Here is a 23,152-nt window from a genome sequence, read left to right as displayed (position 1 = left end):
TCACCTAAACCTGCACCTTCTCCAAAACTCATTTTAAGTTCCTCAGATTCCCAGCTTCTGTGGATTCAATAAAATCACTTTGATACTCCCAACCCAGCTATTAGATCACTTCATCAAAACAGAACCACTCTCCCTCATTATCAATCATCTTTACTGTCCTCACTTCCCTCCTTAACCAGTTTTGATTTCTTGGACATTCATCATAATCAATCCTTTGCAAATACTCTTGACAAACGATACTTTCCTTCCTTTAGTGTACTCATATGGCAAAGCCCCGATGCTAATTAAACTCATTCCCCCAATTAACTGAAAAACAAACAAATAAAAAAAACTCTTTGCATCTACCCCTAGCACCTTTGTTGGGGGAGGGGCAAGGGACAACCACCATTAATAAGTCTCCTGTTCAAGTGAAAACCACAAATCCCAAGTGGAAACTTAACATTGCCCTAAGTATCTCTGCTCATATTAAAGATTAATCCTTCCACTTATATTTGGAACATTGCACCCTGTTCTTCTCCAGGACTTTGCACCTTCAATTACTCCTCCCCTCTCTAGCATAATCAATTTTTCCCATTCATTAATATACAAACATACTCTGATAAGCTAATAGAAAATTGTTTTAAAGATCTCTGAAGTCATGGTCTTCTCCAGCTCCCTATCTTCTCTCCTTTCCTATCAAAGCAAAACTCCTTTAAAAAGCTGACCATCCATAGTTGCCAATTAGTTCATCTCACTCCTCTCACAATCCACTTCGATAAGACACACACACCGTTCCAATTAAAATACTCCACTCAACGTCACCAACAATCACACTGCAAACTCAACGGTCATTTCCCCTATTCAGCAGCATTACAAAGTTGATCACTCTCTTCTTGGAATTCCGTCTTCTCTTAGCCTCAATGACATCACACTCTCCTTTGTAGGTGCTCATCAATTCAACATATGCCAGGGACCCAAGACAAAGTCCAGACTTTGTCCTAGACCCCTCCCTTTCTAATCAAATTCTCCTACTAGAGTTAAGTCATCCAGCCTAAGTTTTAAACTATACCATCTCTATACCTATGATGCCCTGATCTCTCTCCAGCTCTAACCTCCAGATTCACATCATCAACTGCTTGTTACTCTCTAGCCTTGAAACCTAACAAGAATAAGACAAAGTTCTCATCTTCCTCAACCTCCAGTGTGCCTTCCCCACTCCTATTTATTTAAATCACTACTACTGTTTCTTTTGTTATATCCAGCAAAACCCAACCTTTAAATACTAAACCTTTCCTCACATCTTCAGTGTCAATTCATTTTCCACAGCAGCCAAAATGATCTTTAAAAAGACACAAATTCTGTCTGTTGCTTTAAATCCTCAAATGGCTTTCAGAGTCACTTAAAATCCAAACTCCTTACTCTGGGCTTATAAAGTTGTATGTGATCTGGCTCCTGCTGCTACTGCTAAGTCCTGTGTACATCTCCAAATTCATCTTACACCATTCTCCACCCTTACCCACAATACTCCAGTCTCAACCTTTTTGGCTGCTGAGACACTGCAAATTCATTCCCAACTTTAAAGACTTTAACAGTTTCCTCTGATTTGGACTGTTCTTTCCCTAGAGACACGCTTTTATCATTCAGACCTCAATTTAAGTTTACAATTCTAGGAGAGGCCTTTTCTGAACACCCTATCAAAACCAACTAATTAGTTTCATCAGTATTATTTTATCAATTTTATTTTCATCAATATTATTATAGCTGTACAATATTACTATACTACTCTGCACTGCATTTATTACTTACTTGTCTGTCTTCCCTTGCCCCATTCATTGCTATATCCCCAACACATATCATGGTGCCTAGCATAGAGGGAGCCCTCAAGTATCTTTTAAAGAGCTCTTGGTACTAATAATACAAAGATGGATGAGACATGATGCCTACCTGTGAGAAGCTTGCAGTCTCATAGGGAAAACAGCTTCAAATGATTTTAAAAATTACAGATTGGGTTAAAGTCCCGTGGGAACTGTATTCAAAGCTTTCCCCAATACCAAATTAAAAATACTCATACATATGTACATACACAGATAAAATGAAAGGAATATCAAAATTAAGATGTATTTCTATATATATGAAATATTTCATAAACAAAACAAACTTTGCTTTAAAATAAAGAATTATCTCTTACGAGTGAAATTACAGATAATTTTTACTTGACTATGGTTCCCCATATTTATCAAAGTTTAATGTTTGTTACTTTTACATTCACAAGAATTTGACTATTTATGTAAAAGAGAAAAGCAATTATATTGTTTACATTCTTCACTATATAATGACTATTAGCTTTCTATGTGCATGTAAGAGTTGATCATCCTAATGTATGACTAAGTTAATTTTAATTTATCTTCCCCAGTATTAGTTTAAGGGTTATCTCCAAGGAACTCTTCCCCTGAGTTTAGGTTACCTCATCCTCACAGTTCTCCTTAAACTCAGCAAGCACACACAACTACCTGTTCAATGTTTTACTGTCTTACTGGACCATAATGTACTCCATAAGGGCATGGACCATGTCTATCTTATTAACAAACATAAGTGACTTTTAATAAATATTTGTTGAATAAATGAAGAAAATGTAGAATTACTAAAGAGTTTAAACCATCAGACTTCCCCAGAGGTCCAATGGTTAAGATGCTCTGCTTCCATTGCAGGGGACACAGGTTTGATCCCTGGTCAGGGAAGTTCTGTGTGCCGTGAAGCGCACCAAGAAAAGCTTAAACAGTAAGTACAGACGATGTCATAAATAATACTAAGTAGATGCCCCCTGAGATCATCAAAGGAGAACTACCAAAAAAAAAGCAGAAAAGATTCGCTTCCCTCCATCTTATTTTCAAGTTTTGGACTTAGACCTGCTATCACCCCAACTCATAACCTAACTACATTATCAAAAGAAACTCAACTTCAGTGGAGGCCATCTTTATCAGCATATTCAACTCTTCCTAGTACCAGAAGTAGGATGAAAGATTACTTTCATAGGGCTTGAGGATTAGCTTCTGGACCTTAAGAAATCCTTAAACTCATTCACGAATACAAATGCCTCTTGCTTATCAGGCAATGTGTTAAGCAATGGAGAATAGAAAAATCAGGAAGATAGGTCTCTGTCCTCAATGACTCACACTCAGTTTCATTGGGCAGATGGAGACAAAGCTCCTAAGAAAACACCTAAGGATATAATCAAAATATGACCAAGCCAAGAGATATTTTTTAAAAAGTCTGACATACCCACTTAAAATTTCATCCAAATATCCATATACCCTCAATTCTTGCACACATGCATCAGCAAGAAACTGGAAATAAACCAAATATCTAATGCATAAACTGTAGTATACTATACACACACACATTTTAAAAATAAAGGAACTAAATCCAAAATCACTGAAGATGGTGATTGCAGCCATGAAATTAAAAGACGCTTACTCCTTGGAAGAAAAGTTATGACCAACCTAGATAGCATATTCAAAAGCAAAGACATTACTTTGCCATCAAAGGTCCGTCTAGTCAAGGCTATGGTTTTTCCAGTGGTCATGTATAGATGTGAGAGTTGGACTGTGAAGAAAGCTGAGTGCCAAAGAATTGATGCTTTTGAACTGTGGTGTTGGAGAAGACTCTTGAGAGTCCCTTGGACTGCAACGAGATCCAACCAGTCCATCCTAAAGGAGACCAGTCCTGGGTGTTCATTGGAAGGACTGATTCTAAAGCTGAAACTCCAATACTTTGGCCACCTCATGCGAAGAGTTGACTCATTGGAAAAGACTCTGATGCTGGAAGGGATTGGGGGCAGGAGGAGAAGGGGATGACAGAGGATGAGATGGCTGGATGCCATCACCGACTTGATGGACATGAGTTTGAGAGAACTCCAGGAGTTGGTGATGGACAGGGAGGCCTGGCATGCTGCAATTTATGGGGTCACAAAGAGTTGGACACAACTGAACAACTGAACTGAACTACAGAAAAATTTAAGAAAAATGAAGCACAAAATATTTTATATCACTTTTGAAAATCAACAGTCTCAGACAATCCACAATTAAGTACACTAATCCCAAACAGGATGGTTCACATAAAACAACGAAACCTGAAAGTAAAGCATCCCACAGTCACTTGAGAAAAAAGACTACACGTGCTAGCTAGCCCTGCATTTGTAATTACTAGAAAAATTCATAATCACACAAAGGCTAAAAATAATGAACAGAGTAAACAGATCCGTTCTAAACCTAGGTAAAGAGCACTTTAAGCAACGGCTCTAAAAGATTAGACACCTTTTAAAGATTTGGAGCATACTTTAAATGTTACTAAGCTTACTACAATTCAGGCACCATGCTGGTTGCTGAAGAGAAAAATATGAGACCCCTCAAAGAGCTCAATGATCTAGCAGGAGCGGAAAGACATATATACAATCATTAACAATACAGTAACTGCTCTAAAAAGATCCTGACAAAGTGATACTAGGAAAAAGAGGTAATCTGCGTTCAAGAAAAGCTTATTAGGAATGGCATTTTAGAATGAGTTTTTCGAAAGAAAGAAGATACGGGCTTATTCCATGCAGACAAAACAACTCAACAGTAAGCAATTAATTTAGTTAGCTAAAGGTTGGAGGGAGAGTGAGGGTCTGAGGTATGTTTAGGCATGAAGCTGAGTTGAGACTTGACAGGAAGCAGGTCAGGAAAGGTAGGCTAGAAAAGAAAAGGTTGTGACTTCACGCAATAAGGGGTAGACAATCTAAAAGAAAATGACAAGATCGTGTTTTAAAAATTAAATCCAAGGACTTTCCCAGTGGTCCAGAGGTTTATCCTCCATGTTTCCAATGCAAAGGGGCACAGGTTTGATCTGTGGTTAGGGAACTAAGATTCCACGTGCCTTAAGGCGAGGACTAAAAAATATTTTAAAAAAGTAAATAAATAACCCAGTAGCACGGCACCAGGGGGGTTGAATTAAAAGTTGGGACAGACTAAAGGCAGAGAACTAAATGTAAGTTAGCAAACTATTTTAATACAAAGAGTTTATCTAAGAAAGCCTGAGCTAAGACAATTGACAAAAAGAACACAAAAGAGGAAACAAAGATTCAGGAGATATACGGAGGATGAGAGATGAAATCAGACTTATAAAGGGTATTAACAGAAGTTAAAGAAAAACCAAAATTTAGTATCAGAGCAACTGAAAGAGGAAAGCTGTAAGATAGAACTGGAAATGCTGAAGAAAGATATCTGCATTTAACAACTTAGAAGATGTTAGTAATGCCTGAAAAAGTAATTTCAGTATGACAAGAAACTGAAGAAGCCGGAGTACAGAAGCTAAAGAAGTAGGACTTCGCTAATGGTACAGAGCATAAGAATCCACCTGCCAAGGCAGAGACTCGGGTTCAATCCCTGGTCCGAAAGATTCCGCATGCCGCAGGCAACTAAAGCCTGCGCACAATGCACAGGCTCTAGGGCCCACAAGCCACAAGTAACGAACCTGCATGCAGCAACCACTAAAACCCACATGCCCTGGAACCTGTGCTCTGCAACGAGAAGCCACCACAATGAGAACCCCGAGCACCATAAGCAAGAGCAGCCCCTGTTCATCACAACTAGAGAAAGCCTGGGCCCACGAAGGAAGATCCAGCACAACCAAAACCAAAAAAGAATGAATTAACTTTTAAGAACCAAATACATGAGAGTATCTTTATGATAACCAGAGTAGGAAAATATTCCTTAAACAAGATATTGGGTTGGCCAAAATGTTCCTTCAAATTTTTCCAAAAGATGCTATGGGAAAACCCAAAAGAACTTTTTAGCCAATCCAATACCAAAAAAAAAAAAAAAAAAAAAGCACACCTCATAGGAAAAAACAGACAAATTTGACCACCTTAAAGGTAAACTCAGTAAGATCAAAGATGTGATAACGTTAAGTGAAATAAGCCAGTAAAACAAATAATGTATAATACAGTAGTCAAATTCACAGAGACAAAAAGTAGAGCGCTGACTACAGGAGCTGGGCATGGGAGAAATAAGGAGTTAAGTGTTTAATGGGTACAGTTTCAATTTTACAAAATGCAGTGTCTTGGAGCTAGATGGTGGTATTGATTGTGCAACAATGTGAATGTACTTAACACCACTGAAATTGCCCACTTAAAAATACACAAAGTGGAAAGTTTTATATGAGTGTTTACCACTATTTTTAAAAAGAGCATTAAAAAAAGTAAGACAAAAGTTAGAAATTAAGCCACATAATAGAATTAGACAAAATTATAGATAATTCTTACAAATCAGTAAGAAAAATACAAACCACAGAAATTCTTAAAAATGGGTAAACAATGAAAACACTAAATTTACAAAAGAAAGCCTCACAGCCAATAGACACAGAAATATGTTTAATATCTCTACTGACAAAGGAAATGAAAATTAAAATAAGCTACCATTTCATATCCATCAGACTAACAAAAATCTAAATTTTGTAGATGTCAGGTTACTAGAACTCCTACACATTTCTAGAGGGAGTGTAAACTGATATAATCATTGGGAGAACAATAATGCAATATCCAATCATGCAGAAGATGCAAATACACTCAGATCCTGCAAATCTACTTCCTAAAAAATACCCAAGCAAACATTTATAATGTTCAATGTGTCTTTTTTATAACTATATGCCATCAACAGGAAAATGAATCTGTACAGTTGACCTTAAACAACAAGGGGGATAGGGATGCCAAACCTCTGTTCAGACAAAAATCAAAGTATAACTTATAGTTGGCCCTCCATATACAGTTTCTCCACATCTACACATTCAACCAACAGCAAATCATTGTGGACTGCAGTATTTACTACTGAAAAAAATCCACATATAAGTAGATTCATGCAGTTCAAACTCATATCGGTCACTGCATTTTAAAACTGAAGAACTAGAGCAATTTATGCATTGTCACAGATAAACCTTAAAAAATAACGCTGAGAAGAAAAGTTGCAGGAGATGCAGAATATTATAACCATCTACCAAAGCCTTTGACTGTGTGGATCACAATAAACTGTGGAAAATTCTGAAAGAGATGGAATACCAGAGCACCTGACCTGCCTCTTGAAAAACCTATATGCAGGTCAGGAAACAACAGTTAGAATTGGACATGGAACGACAGACGGGTTCCAAATAGGAAAAGGAGTACGTCAAGGCTGTATATTGTCACCCTGCTTATTTAACTTCGATGCAGAGTACATCATGAGAAACGCTGGACTGGAAGAAGCACAAGCTGGAATCAAGATTGCCAGGAGAAATAGCAATAACCTCAGATATGCAGATGACACCACCCTTATGGCAGAAAGTGAAGAGGAACTAAAAAGCCTCTTGATGAAAACAAAAGAAAGTGAAAAGGTTGGCTTAAAGCTCAACATTCAGAAAACTAAGATCATGGCATCCAGTCCCATCACTTCATGGGAAATGGATGGGGAACAGTGGAAACAGTGTCAGACTATTTTTGGGGGACTCCAAAATCACTGCAGATGGTGACTACAGCCATGAAATTAAAAGACACTTACTCCTTGGAAGAAAAGTTATGACCAACCTAGACAGCATATTCAAAAGCAGAAACATTACTTTGCCAACAAAGATCCGTCTAGTCAAGGCTATGGTTTTTCCTGTCGTTATGTATGGATGTGAGAGTTGGACTGTGAAGAAAGCTGAGTGCCAAAGAATTGATGTGTTTGAATTGTGGTGTTGGAGAAGACTCTTGAGAGTCCCTTGGACTGCAACGAGATCCAACCAGTCCATTCTGAAGATCAGCTCTAGGATTTCTTTGGAGGGAATGATGCTAAAGCTGAAACTCCAGTACTTTGGCCACCTCATGCAAAGAGTTGACTCATTGGAAAAGACTCTGATGCTGGGAGGGATTGGGGGCAGGAGGAGAAGAGGACGACAGAGGATGGGATGGCTGGATGGCATCACTGACTCGATGGATGTAAGTCTGAGTGAACTCCGGGAGTTGGTGATGGACAGGGAGGCCTGGCGTGCTGCCATTCATGGGGTCGCAAAGAGTCGGACACGACTGAACAACTGAACTGATGAAATTTTTCTAAAGAATTTTAAAACACTAAAAAGTGACCTTACACTCAAAAATACTATGTTTATCAGTAGTAAAAAAGTATGTATGGGAAGGATATACTCAACTTTAGCATAATGGTTACTTCCAAGAAGTAGAGTACAGAATAGAGAAAACGTTAGAAAGTGAGCTTCCTCTGTAGGTTTTATTTCTTGGGGGGTTGAGGAGAGGCTAAAGCTAGTATGAGAATTAAGATCTATTAAATCTGGACCATGGATATAAAGGTTCATATATTATTTCTAAACTTCTAAGTCTAAAATGTAATTTTTAAAAGCATCTTTAGAAATAATGGATTGGAAGCAAGCAGCATATGATTATTCTTTCCACCATAATAAGTTAAATGGAGTCAAGAGACCTGGTTTTAAACCTCTGCTTGGACTAAAAAGCTTGGCATGCTGCAGTCCACGGGGTCAGAAAGAATTAGACACCTCTTAGCAACTGAACCACCACCACCAGCACCAAGCTACTTGACAATGTGGAAAATTAATTTCTTCAGAGCTACAACTTTCTTACCTGAAACAGAAGCAACCCATCTCATAAGGCTGTCATAGATATAAAATACCCAATAGGAGGCATTCAACTATAGGTAGTTATCATTTTAAATTTGCAGTAAAAGGAAAGAACTAAATGGAGGGAAATGGCAAGGGTTTTGAACGCAATGAACTTGCCTCACCTTTTCAGAATTACATAGCAGAACGTAACATTGATGTCAGATGTATGCGACTACCACTTTCCAGCTTCCAAGACCCAATTTTAAAATAGGGATTTTACAAAGGAATTCAAAATTACACACCACAGGATTACAATCTGGATTCCATGGTCCAGTTAAAGGAGACCAGAGTCATGTGAAGAAATCCAAAATAATCCCACTGTCTCCTTAAGAAAGACTAACCAACATTTTCAGAACTAGGTCCAAATATACTTTTGCATTCCCCTCAGCCACCAGTCCCCATAGGTTATTTACACACAAAGAAACATTATCAGAAGTATCAGTACTAAAGTCCCTCATCACCTTCAGCCTTTTCTCGAGCCACATTCACATAGAGCTATCACTGAACCATTGAAGGAAATTTTTATGATCCAAGGACAACAATAAGCAGAATATGAAAGTATAATTAATTCAGACATCTTCACAACTATCCACTTACTGAATATTCCTAGCACTGCTCTAAGCACTGAAAAGACTCTCCTGATCTCCTATTTTGAGAGAAGAAAACTGAAATAGTGCTGTAGGTATTAAGCTGAAAAGCCAGGACTGAAATTCCAAAGCCCACACTCTTAATCACTAAGCTAAACTTACTACATTATGCTTGGGAAACTAAGTATCTCTGCCTCCTGGCAAACTTAAGTTCTCACACCACGATAGAAAAGCAGAATATATTTAAAGATTAATGCAATTCTCAATATTGAATGACATGTCATCTACTGTTGTAATGATACAGTTATACTAGCATTCAACTTTTATAGTATTGTTTATGAAAAATATCATCTCATTAAGCAATCATATATAACAGCTGGAGTAAACTGGTATGCAAAAAACCTGGACGAGGGGGCTTCCCTGGTGGCACAGTGGTTAAGTATCTGCCTGCCAATGCAGGGTACACAGGTTCGATCTCTAGTCAGGGAAGATCCCACATGCTGCAGGGCAATGCGCCCATGTGCCGCAACTACTGAAGCCTGTGTGCATACAGTCTGTGCTCCTCAACAAGACAAGCCACTGCAATGAGAAGCCTGAGCCCCACAAGGAAGAGTCGCCCCAAATCGCTACAACTAGAGAAAGCCCACATTGAGTAACGAAGACTCACAACCAAAAAAACAAAAATCTTATTAAAAAAAAACACAGCCCAGGGGAAGTTCACCATTAACCAGATCTAGGTGTCACTGAGCAACAATCAGTCTATCTAGGCTTCAGTTTCCTGAACTTACAGGTGAGGTTTTTCACCTAGATCTAAGGCCTCTTTCAACTAAAACATTCAATGCATTTTAACACATTCTAGACACTGTTAATGTATTTCCTGAACAAAGGCTTTGAAAGGCAGCTTTTGAAAAATCTTTAAAATTAAATCATATAGTATATGCTCTTATGTCTATCCTTTTACTCAAACATATCCAAAGCTAACCTGTGTTATTAAAAATCAGAAACTGACTGAAAAGGGGTGGGTGTGGGGATTCTGATGATGCTGGTAATATTAACATTGTTTGTTTTGGGTGTTGGTCACACTTTCACCATATGTGCTTTGTACATTACCATTTATTATTTTGACCTGAAAAAGGTGGCTTTCCTCCAAAGATAACTTGTGTGTTCTAACTCCATAACTATGTTTGTGTATAATAGAGCTGTGCAACCTTTGTTATCAATATATAAATGTTTCCAGCTTAATGTTGTCCACAACTCCTGCTCCCTAACTCCAATTCAGGAGTCTACAGAAGAGATCATTTACTTATGGATTATACAGCATTCCTGTAATTCTTTTAAGACTGTCTCCTGAAATTCAGTCTTAACTTTCCTTTGGAACCGAGCTCAACAACCTCTCTTCCTACATACGCACACCCTCAGAATTCCCAGAGCACTGATTCTCTCCATCATTTTTATCTGTCTCCAACCAAGTCTGTCTTTCAGGGTTGTTTGCAAATATCCTCAATAAATGCTGATAACATATTTACTGAGAAATAAGAAAACATATTCTTTACAAAGGGATGATCTGCAAAGGAATCCCAGATGATTGATTGATAGATCAAAGCCTTTAAAAAATTAAAAAAAGAAATGCACTCCAAGAGCATTACTTGGACAGGCTTTTAATTTTTTTACCTCAGTCAGTAACAAACCCAGAACCTCATAAGGTTAAGCTACACTGAACTAAAAACTTACATAGCCGTAAAAAATCGCTTTTCTACTCGTAAAAACTTGTTCAAATTCTAGTTATATTAGTTTATAGCAGAAAATTTCACCTTTGTCTTTAAACTAGAAAGGAAAAAGTTTAAAAGAAAAAGATAATAATTGATAAACCAGGGGCAAAGTCTTAAAAACAGAACACTCAAAGCTAGTAGTGAAAGTGAAAGTGAAGTCGCTCAGTCGTTTCCGACTCTGCGATCCCATGGACTGTAGTCTACCAGGCTTTTCTGTCCATGGGATTTTCCAGCCAAGAGTACTGGAGTGGGCAGTAGTCATGCTATATTAATTTTTTTGTACCGTTACTGTCCATTCATCTTTTAGATAAATTATACTACAAACTCTAGTTAACTGTCTTAAATGTTCTTCTAAAAGAGTTCTGTCTACAGCAGTGCTTCTCAACATTTGACAAAGTATGGAGACATTTTTAGTTGACACAATGGCAGGGAAATGGTAGGGAGGTGGGAGGAAGATTGCCTGTGCTATTGGCATCTAGTGCTCTTAGTCAGCGATTGTGCTAAACATCCTACAATGCACAGGAGAACCACCCACAACAAAGAAGTCATTACCTGCCCCACATGTCAACAGTGCCAAGGTTGAGAAACCATAGTCAACAGAAATTAAAAGACTTCCCTTTAAAGATTCGTAACTACTTCTATACAGAATAGTCAAATACATAAAATTTAAAATGACAACAGGTACAAAAATCCACTTAAATACTTAAGGGAAATTTATACAGTAGTAGTTTTCATGAAACCAATTTGTTAATGCCACATATTTAAATATTCCCTATGAGACTCCTAGAAAATGATAGCAAAGTGCGGTTACAATATGAAAAAAACTACAGGGACCATACAGGACGAGAATAAACAAGCGTATGTGGACTGATTTACGGGCATTTTACTTCAGTGAACTTCAAAGTTTAAAATATTTTGCATACTGAAATGCAAGCAAACCTTTAATTACAGGTAAAGCTTAATGTTTAAACAATTAAATTAGGCTGCATTTAAACCTTTTAATCAGTAATACAAACCAAGTTCAATTATTTTTAAATAATTAAAAGTATGCCTACATCTGACAAGTCAGGACAGCATGGTATAATATAAACACAAGCAAACTTAGATCTAAATCCCAGAGGTGTATGTTCGCAGACAAATAATTTAACTTTTCTGAATCTCAATTTTCTCATGTAAGAAATAAAAAATCTAATTCAAGGACCTGTTCTTGAGAATTAGCAGTAATGTATATAAACAAATGGAGCTGCTAGTTCCTTTACAAATGGTGGTTGTTAATACCAGTAACAATTTATAATAAATAATAATATAACCTCTATGAGTACAGATTATAGCTTTACTCCGTCCTCATAAGCTACAATTCACTTATGTAATTCAACTAAAAATACACCTATTAAGTGTACTGTAAATCAATTTTCTATTCCTTGCAACTTTGAAATATTACTTCTACAGATTTAAATAAATTAATATCTCAGACAAGTGACAGATTTTCAAACACAGTTTCATGGAAAAAAGGCCTACATGGCTTATTTATTTTTAGTAAATAACATATTAGCATGATTCAAAATTCAAAAGGATTCTTTTGATCCCTGTTGCCCCAGACACCCAATTCTTCTACAGAGAAACAATGTTACCAATTTCTCCTTAATCCTTTCACCTATACAAATACACATACTTCCCTACTTCTGACACTAATGGTGGCCTCTTCTCACTGATTCTATCCTGTACTTTCCACATTTAATTTATCTTGAGGCTGTATTTTAATTAACAACACACTCCAACAGTGGCCATTTACAACTTCTTACCGCCAGATGTAAGCTATCTTTACAAAGACACTTAAAAGGGGGAGGGGAAATCCTTAAAATCAATCAAGATTCTTAGTAAACACAAAAATATGAAATAAACTTTGGTAAAATGAAGATTTACATAGATGACATGAGGAAATACTTAATTATACCAGCCACTCAAATACTGCATTTACATACATAAAAAGGAAACATGTGGACTGTACTTCAACGTACTGAAAATAATCAACATAATACACCTATAGAATTGGACTTAAGTATCAATGAAATAAAATATATTGGTGAAAATAAAGCTATTTATTGGTTATAAATTCCAATATTAAATTATCTGTAATTAGTTGAATTACATTTCCTAAATGTTCTTTCTGGAAGAAGTTTCATTCCAGATTTATACAGACACTGTTCTTAAAAAAATAATTTTCCTGTTTGGATTTTGTTTTCTTCCTCTGAAACACTACATCACTTACTTGAAACAAGGTTTCATCATTCATTGCTCATATATAAAAAGCTGTATTATTTTAACAATATGCATTACTAGAGCAATACAAGATTTCTTTTAAACTTCAAGTAGTAAGAATATCATGGTGAAAAGTCACTTCACATAATGCAGAGACTATACGAATTACTTATACTTTTAAGTAATAGAAAATAAAGCATTAAAGTCTTATACTAAGTTTCAGGCTTGTACAACCGTACTACAGAAGAAATGTTCTAGGCTACTGGCAATAATACTAGCTGCAAACTTTCATTAGGAAGATATATGTCAAGTATCCTGGAAAATCTTTTCTTACTAAAGAAAAATTTAGAATCACTGTCTCACTATATATCACAGTGCAGGTATTTATGATTCTTTTTCTGCACTGTACCACAAAAACACAAAGTCATCCTTCCATTCAGAGTTTTGGCACTTGAACAAATACAGAGGTCAGAGTTTATACACATGCTCTGTAAAACCAATCATTACTTATATACTATTATATTCAATAAATCTGCTAGGATTTGGCATTTTTAAATAATTTTAAAGAATCTTCTCCACGTCTATCTGTAAAGACACAAAATCACTTCAGATTCAGTGGCACAAATAAAGTTCAAGTGCTTGCTATCAGACTTGTCAATAACTCATCACATACTTAGAATGCTGAATTTCACAAATAAGAGAAAAGCACAAATAGCAATAATATATTCGATAACGATATTTGACATCTTGAAAATAACCATTCAGTATTTTTAATCTTTGTTGAGTCCAAGGAGGAAAAACAAACTAGCATTCCTGTTGATTATGGGTGTGAAAAATGTACTATACTTTCATAATTTTGAGTCAAATTACCGAAACATTTAAAATATATTAACAAATGTGGCCAATATCAGCGTACCTAAAATTTCTACAGGACTGAAGAGTAGTAGCTTGAGACAAAAATTTTTCATCATTTCAGATATATGTTGGAATAAACCTACTTAATAAAGAAACATAACAATGTATTAATCCGAAATCTCATGTTTTTAAGTAGGACACTTTTTCAAAAGTAAGAACTAACTATGGGGACATCATAATGAAGTTTCATGGCACAAATGGCACAACACAACAGTGTCACAGAGGCATTGTCTTAGGACAGACTCTCTCATCTATAACTTGTAAACAGTATTTTGAAATAAGCTACTCATACACTCCACTATTTTTTCCTTATCTTAGCTAAAAATATTTAAACGTATTTAATATACCGAACGTGCCTTTACCTAGTCAAAAAGCTTCAGATGTCAATCGAAAAAGACGCCTAGAATGTCGGAGTAAGTGGAAATGAGATAATAGTCTAATACGGAATTAATTTTCTATCTCTGGTGAAAATTCCCTTATCGCCCACTCAAATAAGCTAGTACCCCATTATGTCTTCTCTTTTCTCCCAACACCCAACCGAGAGGGAGTTAACTCCGAACATCCTTCTCTCATCAATCACTCCTTCGGTAAGGAAAGGAGGGTGGCAGCCAGACCGGCCATAACCCAGAATACCCTGAAAAGTGTGGGCCTTTGAGCGACGCGGCTCTCCGGATCCAGTTACCACCTTTCCCCTTCCCCCAACCCACTTCCCGGGTTTTCTCAGGCTCGGCCTGCTACCTCCCCACCCTACAGCCACACTTCCAGCTGTTGCCACTGCCGTGGGGCGCTCTCTAGAGCTCACACCCGACGATAAGCGCCCTTTCTCCATCTGCCCCTTAAACCTTATTCCTCCCCAGACCCCCCGCCCGCGAGACCGTCCATCCCAGGGCCCGGGGAGGGGAGGGGAAGGCGGCGGAAGGAGGGGGGAGACTGCTGCTTCCCCACAGGCAGAAGGGCGGCCGCAAAGAAGGCCAACCGGGGGTTACCAGGGATATTGGGATTGCCACCGGAAGGGCCCTCCCGCCCTGGGCTGATGTGGGGGACGTCCGGGAGTTCATTTCTGACCTCCTCGCTCTTCAGCACCTCCTTGAACTCCCGCTTGATTCGCTGCACCGCGATGTTGGCCATGTCTCCGCCCGCAGCTGATTCGTACCCGCCTCCTCCGCCACCGCTACGACCACCGCCACCGCCGCCACCTCTTCCTCCACCGCCTCCTCCCCCGGCGATTCACACCCGAGCACACGAACGCTGCCACTGCCACCCCGGCCGCCGCACTATCTTCAGTGTGGAATCACCTCCGCGCCCGGCCACCAAAATGGCGCCGGGTCCGCGCATGCGCACGACGCTGACCCGGCCCGGCGGCGCAGCCGCTCCCGTTGTAGCCCCATACGCCTTAGCCGCGAACCTGCGCCGCGCTGTGCGGCGCGTCTCTGCCTGAGCTGCGGCCGCGTGGCTCCGCCCTGTCGGCGTCTGGAGCCAGGAGGGTGCGGCTTCCGCGCGGGCCAGGGCTTCCCGGGCCTCACGGGTCGTCTCCGGCGCCTCCGCCCCTGTATGAACGTAGGTGGTACGGTGGAGGCTTCCAGACCTTCGCCTCTAGCCGAAGGTTCGAGTCCAACCTGACGGGTTCACGCGGCCCCTCTAAGCTTGGAGCGCCGCCCTGACTCAGCCAGACCACGGGCTTAATGTATCCGGCTGTGTCTAGTGTCGGAAAACACTGTCCGGGAACTCGGTCTGGCCCATTTTCTGTTGGTTCTGAAAAGCCACTGCGGTTCGTTTTTGTCCTGCAGCCGTTACAGTTCTATTACTGCAGTCATCCCAGGATCTTTCCAGGTACAACAAATCATTAAATTAAGTATGGTCATTGTTGTATCTCAGTTGTAATTGAGACCGGGTCTCAGTGGAGATGCCTGAGATGAGTTTAGAAGCCAGATGTTGATCTTTGGCCTACTTAGATAATAACAAGCCGTGGAACTAAAACCATAGCTTTAAAACTTGAATGTACATCAGGATCCCTGGAGAGCTTAAGAAAAAACAAAAGAGTGTAAGGTGGGCCTAATTTGCATTTTTAGCAAGTTCCCAGGTGCTGCTGGTTCAGAGACCACAGTATGAAAACCACTGAACTAAGATATGTTCAGTAACTGAATATATAGGGAAAACTGGAGAAACCTATCCCTCTTGGGGGGGAAGGGCAGCTTTACTTCTGTAAGCCTAGAGTAACAGTGGCTAGTGCTAGTAGGCACTCAATGAATATTGAATGAATAAATGAGTAAAGAGTAAATGTTTTAAGTGAGAAGTAAATTTGAAAGGCAATTGAAAAGTGGTTTAGGGCTTCCAGTAATATGGTTTTGATACTAAGGGATGCTTTGAGTAGAAAACATTTTGTAATAAATATTTATTTAGAAGTTTATATTTCATGCATTTCTTTCACCTAACTAATCAGTAAAGCATCCTGTTAGGAAAATATCACGAATACACCGTCTTAGCAAAAATTACCAAAATTGTGGCAGTAAAAAAAAATAAGCCCCTGGGTATGAGTCATTCAGTGGAGGCACATGGCAAGAAAAGAATTTCTTGAACTGCCGCAGGAACCAAGAGGGGATTTTAAATTCCAGCCCCCTTCCATACCAGCTCTCTCTCTTCAACCTTGGTTTCCTCTTCTGCAAGATAAGGAAGCTGGATGAGATGATCTCCTCCAAGTTTTAAGAGTTTAGAATTCTAAAGCATCTGGAAACATTCCCCTAAACGGAAGAACTATAAAAACCCTTCCAGCAGAGCCCCCTAGTGGTCCTAAGGCGAACCAACTATACATGTGGGCCATGGCACAATAAAATGGTATAATGTATAAGTGTTGCAATGCTATGTGTATTTGTGCCAGTACATTAAAAATAATTACTTCAATGTGTGAAAAAACTTTTTGAATACTTTACCTTTATCACTTTAATTCAGTCCCCAATATTAATCTTGGCGCTTCAAAGAAATTTAAAACACTCAAATCACAGGGGAACTAATTAGAAGGGTATGCTAATTTCTTTGGGGAAGAGAAGTTTGGTCATTTTTAAATGCACATAATCACTGGCCCTGAAATTCCACTTTCACTCCATTTTTACAGTCCTTCCTATTAACAGAATATGAGGCGACTGCCAATTAACTGACGAGGCAATCCTCAAAATACGTTTTAGGGAGAAAAAGAACACTATGCTGAAAGTGATGTGGTATCCTGGATTGGACCCTGGAACCAAAAGGACATAACTAGTGAGATCTGAAAAAATTTTGTAATTTAGTTAATAGTGTGACTGTTAATTTCTTAATTTTGACATGGTACTATGATTATGTAAGATGCTAACATTAATAGAAGTTAGTATAGGGTATACAAGATTCTGTGAAACATTTCTGTAAATCCAAAATTATTCCAAAAGAAAAAGTTTACTTTAAAAATCATTATTAGGACTTTCCTGGTGGTCCAGTGGCTAAGGCAGCGTGCTCCCAATACAGGGGGCCCAGGTTCGATCCCTGGTTGGGGAACTAGATCACACATGCCTCAACTAAGAGTTCATATGCCACAACTGAACATCTTGCATGCTGCAACTAAGACCCAGTGCAGCCAAATAAATAAATAATTGCTGTTTTTAAAAAATTACGATTCTGTCCAGATTGTGTATAATATACCACCGTTTATGTGAGGGAAGAAAGGAATATGTGTGTGTATATGCTTGTGAATCCATAAAGTATCACTGGAAAAATACATCAGAAACTGACAGCAGTGGTAATCTCTGAGATAGCAGTTTAAGTTCCTTGGGGAAGGCAAAGTGGGAGACTTTTCATCATGTATCCTATTGTATGTTTTACCTATTCATATCTAAATTTTTAAAAATGAATTTCCAGAAAGCATGTTATAATCTCTTCGCTGATATAAGTTAGTGCTGATTACTTCATTAAATAATAAATTAAATAAATAATTATTGAATGCCTACTGTGTGCCAAGCATGATCTAATCCCTGGAGGCATACCAGTGAACAAGATCAAAAAAACCCTCAAATGGTAGGATTTACATTCTAGCAAGGATAAGGAAATACTCATCTCAGAGTATAGTCTGCAGTCACCTGGGAAGAGGGATCCCTGAGATGTCTGCAATGCCTAAACTATTATCAAATAAACCTAGGACATTATTTTCCTTTTTACCGTGTTGATGTAAAAGCAGTGTTTGTGTGTTAGTCGCGTCCAACTCTTTGCAACCCCCAAAGGATCTTCCCAACTCAGGAATCGAGCCCTCGTCTGCTGCATTGCAGGCAGACTCTTCACCATTTGAGCTACAGGGAAGTCTTTTTTTAAAAATGGTATAATGGTGCTGTAAAAGCAGTAGTGAGCAAAAAAATTACTGTGCTAGTATTTTACTAAACTCATCCACTCACTATTTTAAAATCTTTCACTTTAGAATGTCTTCACTGAAGTAGTCGGGATTATTAATTATATTAAACCTCAACTTTCAAGTAAAGTCTCAATGTTTTGTATGATACATGGAAAGTGAGTTTCCCTGGTGGCTAAGATAGTGAAAAATCTGCCTGCAATGCAAGAGACCTGGGTTTGATCCTTGGATTGGGAAGATCCCCTGGAGAAGGGAACGGGCGACCCACTCCAGTATTCTTGCCTGGAGAATTCCATGGACAGAGGAGTCTGGTGGGCTACAGTCCATGGGGTGGCAAGGAGTCAGATACAACTGAGCGACTCTCACACACAGGAAAAGGATACATAAAGGACTTCTGTATACCAAAGCTCATGGTAAAGCACTTGTACAAAATGGTTGAGCTGCAAGCTGAACTTAATCATTTTTTTCATGGAACACCATTTTCCCTTAATGATTGAGACAAACAACTTAAGAGTTGGCCATTTGGCAGATAATTTATCAAAAATGAACAATGTAAGCTATCACATCAAGGAAAAATAACTGACAGAATTTGTTAAGCATGATAAATTCAAGCTTTCAACTGAAAAAGTTTTACAAAACATGTCTGCCACTGTGACTTGATAGCTTACCAATATGCTTAAAGACCTTTCTGATTAAATTGGGTGATATTGACAAATGTGATTACTAGAAATTATACAATGGAGTATGTCAACATTTGGAAGATCTGCATAAATTAGTGAGGTAGTAATTGGTCCAAATACCAATGCGTAGTGTTACAAAATCATCATGGGGAAAACATCCATTCAAGGATCAAGACAAAAAAAAAAAAAAAAGGATCAAGACAGACTGATGGATTTTAATAGTACAAAAAGTTCATAACATTTCAGCTAACCTTTGAGAAGTGACCACTTGTCTAGATTTAGTGTAGTGTTAATAATATCCGCAGTTATCTGAAAAGGTTATTAAAATATTCCTTCCCTTTCCAATCTGCATAAGGCTAGATTTTCTTTCTGTACTTCAATCAGAGCAACATGTGCAACGTATTGAATGCAAAGGCATATATTAAAATTCAGCTGTGTTCCATTAAGCCAGCATTAAAGAGATTTTGTTTTAGAAAATAGTTATTTTTCACTGAAGTTATACTATTTATATAAGCATATAATGGATTTTATTATAGTTATTTATTAGTAAATATTTCAGTAATTTCTTAGTTTTAATTTCTAACACAATGCCCTTTAACTGATGTAAACAAATGCTTTTTGGAATCCTCAGTATATTCTTTAAGAGTACAATGAAGTACATTTGAGCATACTGTACTATTTCCCAGGTGTCACAGTTGGTAAAGAATCCAGCTGCCAATGTAGGAGACTCAAGAGACACTGGTTTGATCCCTGGGTCAGGAAGATCCCCTGAAGTAGGAAATGGCAAGCCACTCCAGTGTTCTTGCCTGGAAAATTCTGTGGTCAGAGAAGCCTGGTGGGTTACAGTCCATGGGGTCACAAAGAGTTGGACACAACTGAGCATACACCACCGCTTGGTCCCTGGTGCCTGTGACTATTTAAATGTACTGCTGAAGCATGAGATTTAGATCTAGAAAGTTCTCCACTTTCAGAATATATAGTGTATATAAACATTATTTAATAATTACTTATTTATTGAAGTGTGTGAAATTGGTTTTAGATGTATGGAGGAAAGTTCATCTGCCAGCTCTCTGCTGTCTCTAACAGAACAATGTGTTTTGATATGTTGATTCGCATAAAAAGAATTGTGGCAAGGCATAATCGTGCTTTGCTGACCATTGATAATACTCCCCTACATTGGAAACAAGTAAGTCTTCCTTTTTGTAGCTCCTGCTAGTTACTATGACTGCTCTACAGGTTCAAATATCCTGTTCTATATGTAGAGGAACTTTTTTTTCCTACAGCCCTCTCCTGACCTTGTGTTTTGCTAGTTTTTTTGAGACTTTTTTCCTTTGTCCCTCACCACTGCCTATTCTATCCAAGCCCCTCACTTAACTCTCCTTTTGAAACACCCAGTCATAATTCTAAGGTCAGTTTGCATTTTTTTCCCCCTCTTTCACTGAGTCCTACCCTTCCCATCTTGTTAGCTCCTCTCCCCTACCACCCCAGCTGGGATGACGAACTCTAGCAGCAAGAGGGGAAACCAGCATTCAGATACACAGTTGAACTGTTGAGCTTAGCTCCAGGCCAGTGGGCACCACAGTATTGATTGTAATGCACACTGTATTATTTCAAATATAGAGAATAGATCAGAACCCCCACCACTGTGGCTTTCAGAATATCTGTAGCATGGCAAGGAAAGCTGTTTCAATAGCGCAGAATAATGTTCCCTTGCCTTAAATTACCTTTTCTTCCTGTCAGACACAGAGGCGGTTTAGGTGGGAGCTTTTTAGGAAAGGACCTCAGAATTCCACTCCGTCCAAGGAATATGCAACTACAGCTGGGACATGGTTACAGGACCTTCATACTTCATAGTCAAGATACCAACCACCTTTCCGGTAGACTGCCCTCTGCTGATCATCCCAATTATTTTTGCTGAGTTCCTGAATTCCTTTCTGTCCTCTAAACCAGAATGCTCTCTTTTAGACCCTAGAATCACTGGGTCTCCAGTGAAAGATCCCAATCCTCCAGAGGCCACTCGTCAAATTCCTCTTCTTTTAGTTGTCTCAAAGACCATGAACTAGTCAACATGGGACTTCCTGCTAACTAAAATCCACAACTAACTTCTACCTACCTAGTCCCTTGATTGTCAATTACCTATCATTCATTCAGAATACAGATTTTGACAAATCATATAAGCCGCATTAAATTGGCCAGATATTCTTTGTTTGCTCCTCCAAATTCGCTCTCCACTGTTCTCTACTCTGTGCCTCTGGATGCTGGAAGTATGGGCTGCCAAGGAGTTCACTACATATACAAAGCTTTCTTACTTTCTGGATTCCAGTTGAACACAGCCAGTGGAATGCTCTGGCAGGAGATGAGGCCAAGGGTTAACATGCTACCTTTCCCTCCCAAAGGCCACAATTTCAATAGCTCTTTCCTTCAGCTGCAGGCTTCCCTGGTGGCTCAGACGGTAAAGCATCTGCCTGCAGTGCAGGAGACCCGGGTTCAATCCCTGGGTTGGGAAAATCCCCTGGAGAAGGAAATGACAACCCACTCCAGTACTCTTGTCTGGAAAATTACATGGGCTGAGGAGCCTGGTAGGCTACAGTCCATGGGATCACAAAGAGTCGGACACGACTGAGCAACTTCAGTTTCAGTTTCCTTCAGCTGCAGCTACAGCTACTGCTATAGTTCTTTCAAGATTCCAGGAATTATGGGCTCCTATCCTTTCAAGCCTGGAGGCACCAAGAGCTCCCTGCTTTTGTTAGCCTTTGCTAGCTTCCTTTAACATTTTGTAAACAGTCTCTTGAACAAATTCTTCTCATTAACCACCAACTTCCTGCCGGGACCCTGTCTGATAGACCAAGGTACAACCATAATTCCCTACTCTCCTGAATGTGGTTGCTCTTTAGAAAAATTACCAATCAATCTCTCCTGCTCTACAGTCTCTAAATCAGGATTCTTTTGAGGAACTCAAAGTTACAGTTCTCCCCACTAAGGTGAAACTCTGAAGGGTCAGCTGAGGCATTGCCTTATGAACAGTAGATCAGTATCTTTCCCTTAATTGGTGCTCCCTGGAGTGGAGATTCACATCCGCTTTCCCCTCTCTACAGCTGAGCATTCAGCTGTACTGTCCTAAGAAATGACTCCTTCCATGGTTAACAATTCAGCCTCTATCCAGAGGCTTGGGGAAGCATATGCAAAAGAATTCCCCCATAGGTCCTGAAGTTAGCAAGGCCCACGACTTAGACACACTAAAGAAACATAAGGAAAATCATAATTTAAAGTAGAAGACGTGTTTATTATATAAACATCTCAGCAAAAGCACTGTGCTCAGTAAAAACTACATTTTACTCTTTTTCAAGTGATTTTGATGTGTTAGCCAGTAGTATGAATTCTTATCCACTTTGGCCCAGCCGCTTCATTCGTTCTGGGGCTATTGGTAATTCTCCTCTGCTCTTCCTCAGTAACGTATTGGACACTTTCAGAGATGGGGGACTCATCTTTTGGTGTCATATCTTTTTGGCCTTTTATACAATTCATGAGGGTCTTATGGCAAGTATACTGAGGTGGTTTGCTTTCCCTCCTCCAGTGGATCACGCTTTGTCAGAGCTCTGCCGTGACCCATCAGTATTGGGTGGCCCTGCACCGCATGGCTCACAGCTTCATTGAGTTACGCAAGCCCCTTCACCACAAGAAGGCAGTGATCCATGAAGGGGTTTTGCACTCAGTATGTCAGCAAATCTGGAAGGCCTAGTAGTGGCCACAGGACTGGAAAAGGTCAATCCTCATCCCAATCCCCAAGAAGGGTAGTACTAAACAATGTGCTAACCATCAGAAAATTACACTCATCTCCCGTGCTAGTAAGGCCATGCTTAAAATCTTGCATGCTAGGCTTCAGCATTATGCGAACCAAAAACCTCCAGATATCCAGACTGGGTTTGG

The 23,152-nt window shown here is 39.1% G+C and overlaps 1 protein-coding gene and 1 long non-coding RNA gene across 10 annotated transcripts in view; one reads left to right on the top strand and one right to left on the bottom strand.

Annotated features, from left to right (window-relative positions):
• UBE2K (ubiquitin conjugating enzyme E2 K) overlaps positions 1 to 15,499 on the bottom strand; it is a 74,830-nt gene extending 59,331 nt beyond the window's left edge. For 2 of the 4 annotated variants that reach the window (XM_012180482.5, XM_027970938.3), the window contains exon 1: positions 15,248 to 15,499. In XM_012180482.5, coding sequence (XP_012035872.3) covers positions 15,248 to 15,310 — 63 coding nt within the window. In that variant the 5' untranslated portion in view covers positions 15,311 to 15,499. Of the gene's footprint in view, positions 1 to 14,183; positions 14,262 to 15,247 lie in introns of all 4 variants that reach the window. The other 2 variants (XM_015096445.4, XM_060416984.1) reach the window with 2 other exon arrangements.
• A 145-nt stretch (positions 15,500 to 15,644) lies between these two features.
• The window catches only part of LOC132659944 (uncharacterized), a 29,386-nt gene continuing 21,878 nt past the window's right edge, over positions 15,645 to 23,152 (top strand). For all 6 annotated transcript variants that reach the window (XR_009601029.1, XR_009601028.1, XR_009601026.1 and 3 more), the window contains exon 1: positions 15,645 to 16,012. This is a non-coding gene — a long non-coding RNA (uncharacterized LOC132659944). The remainder of the gene's footprint in view (positions 16,013 to 23,152) is intronic.

This window comes from Ovis aries, chromosome 6 (assembly GCF_016772045.2).
Source record: "Ovis aries strain OAR_USU_Benz2616 breed Rambouillet chromosome 6, ARS-UI_Ramb_v3.0, whole genome shotgun sequence".
In the NCBI taxonomy this organism is placed as follows: domain Eukaryota; kingdom Metazoa; phylum Chordata; class Mammalia; order Artiodactyla; family Bovidae; genus Ovis; species Ovis aries.
The sequence above is the reverse complement of the archived record's forward strand: the minus strand, read 5'-3'. Positions and strand labels throughout refer to the sequence as shown.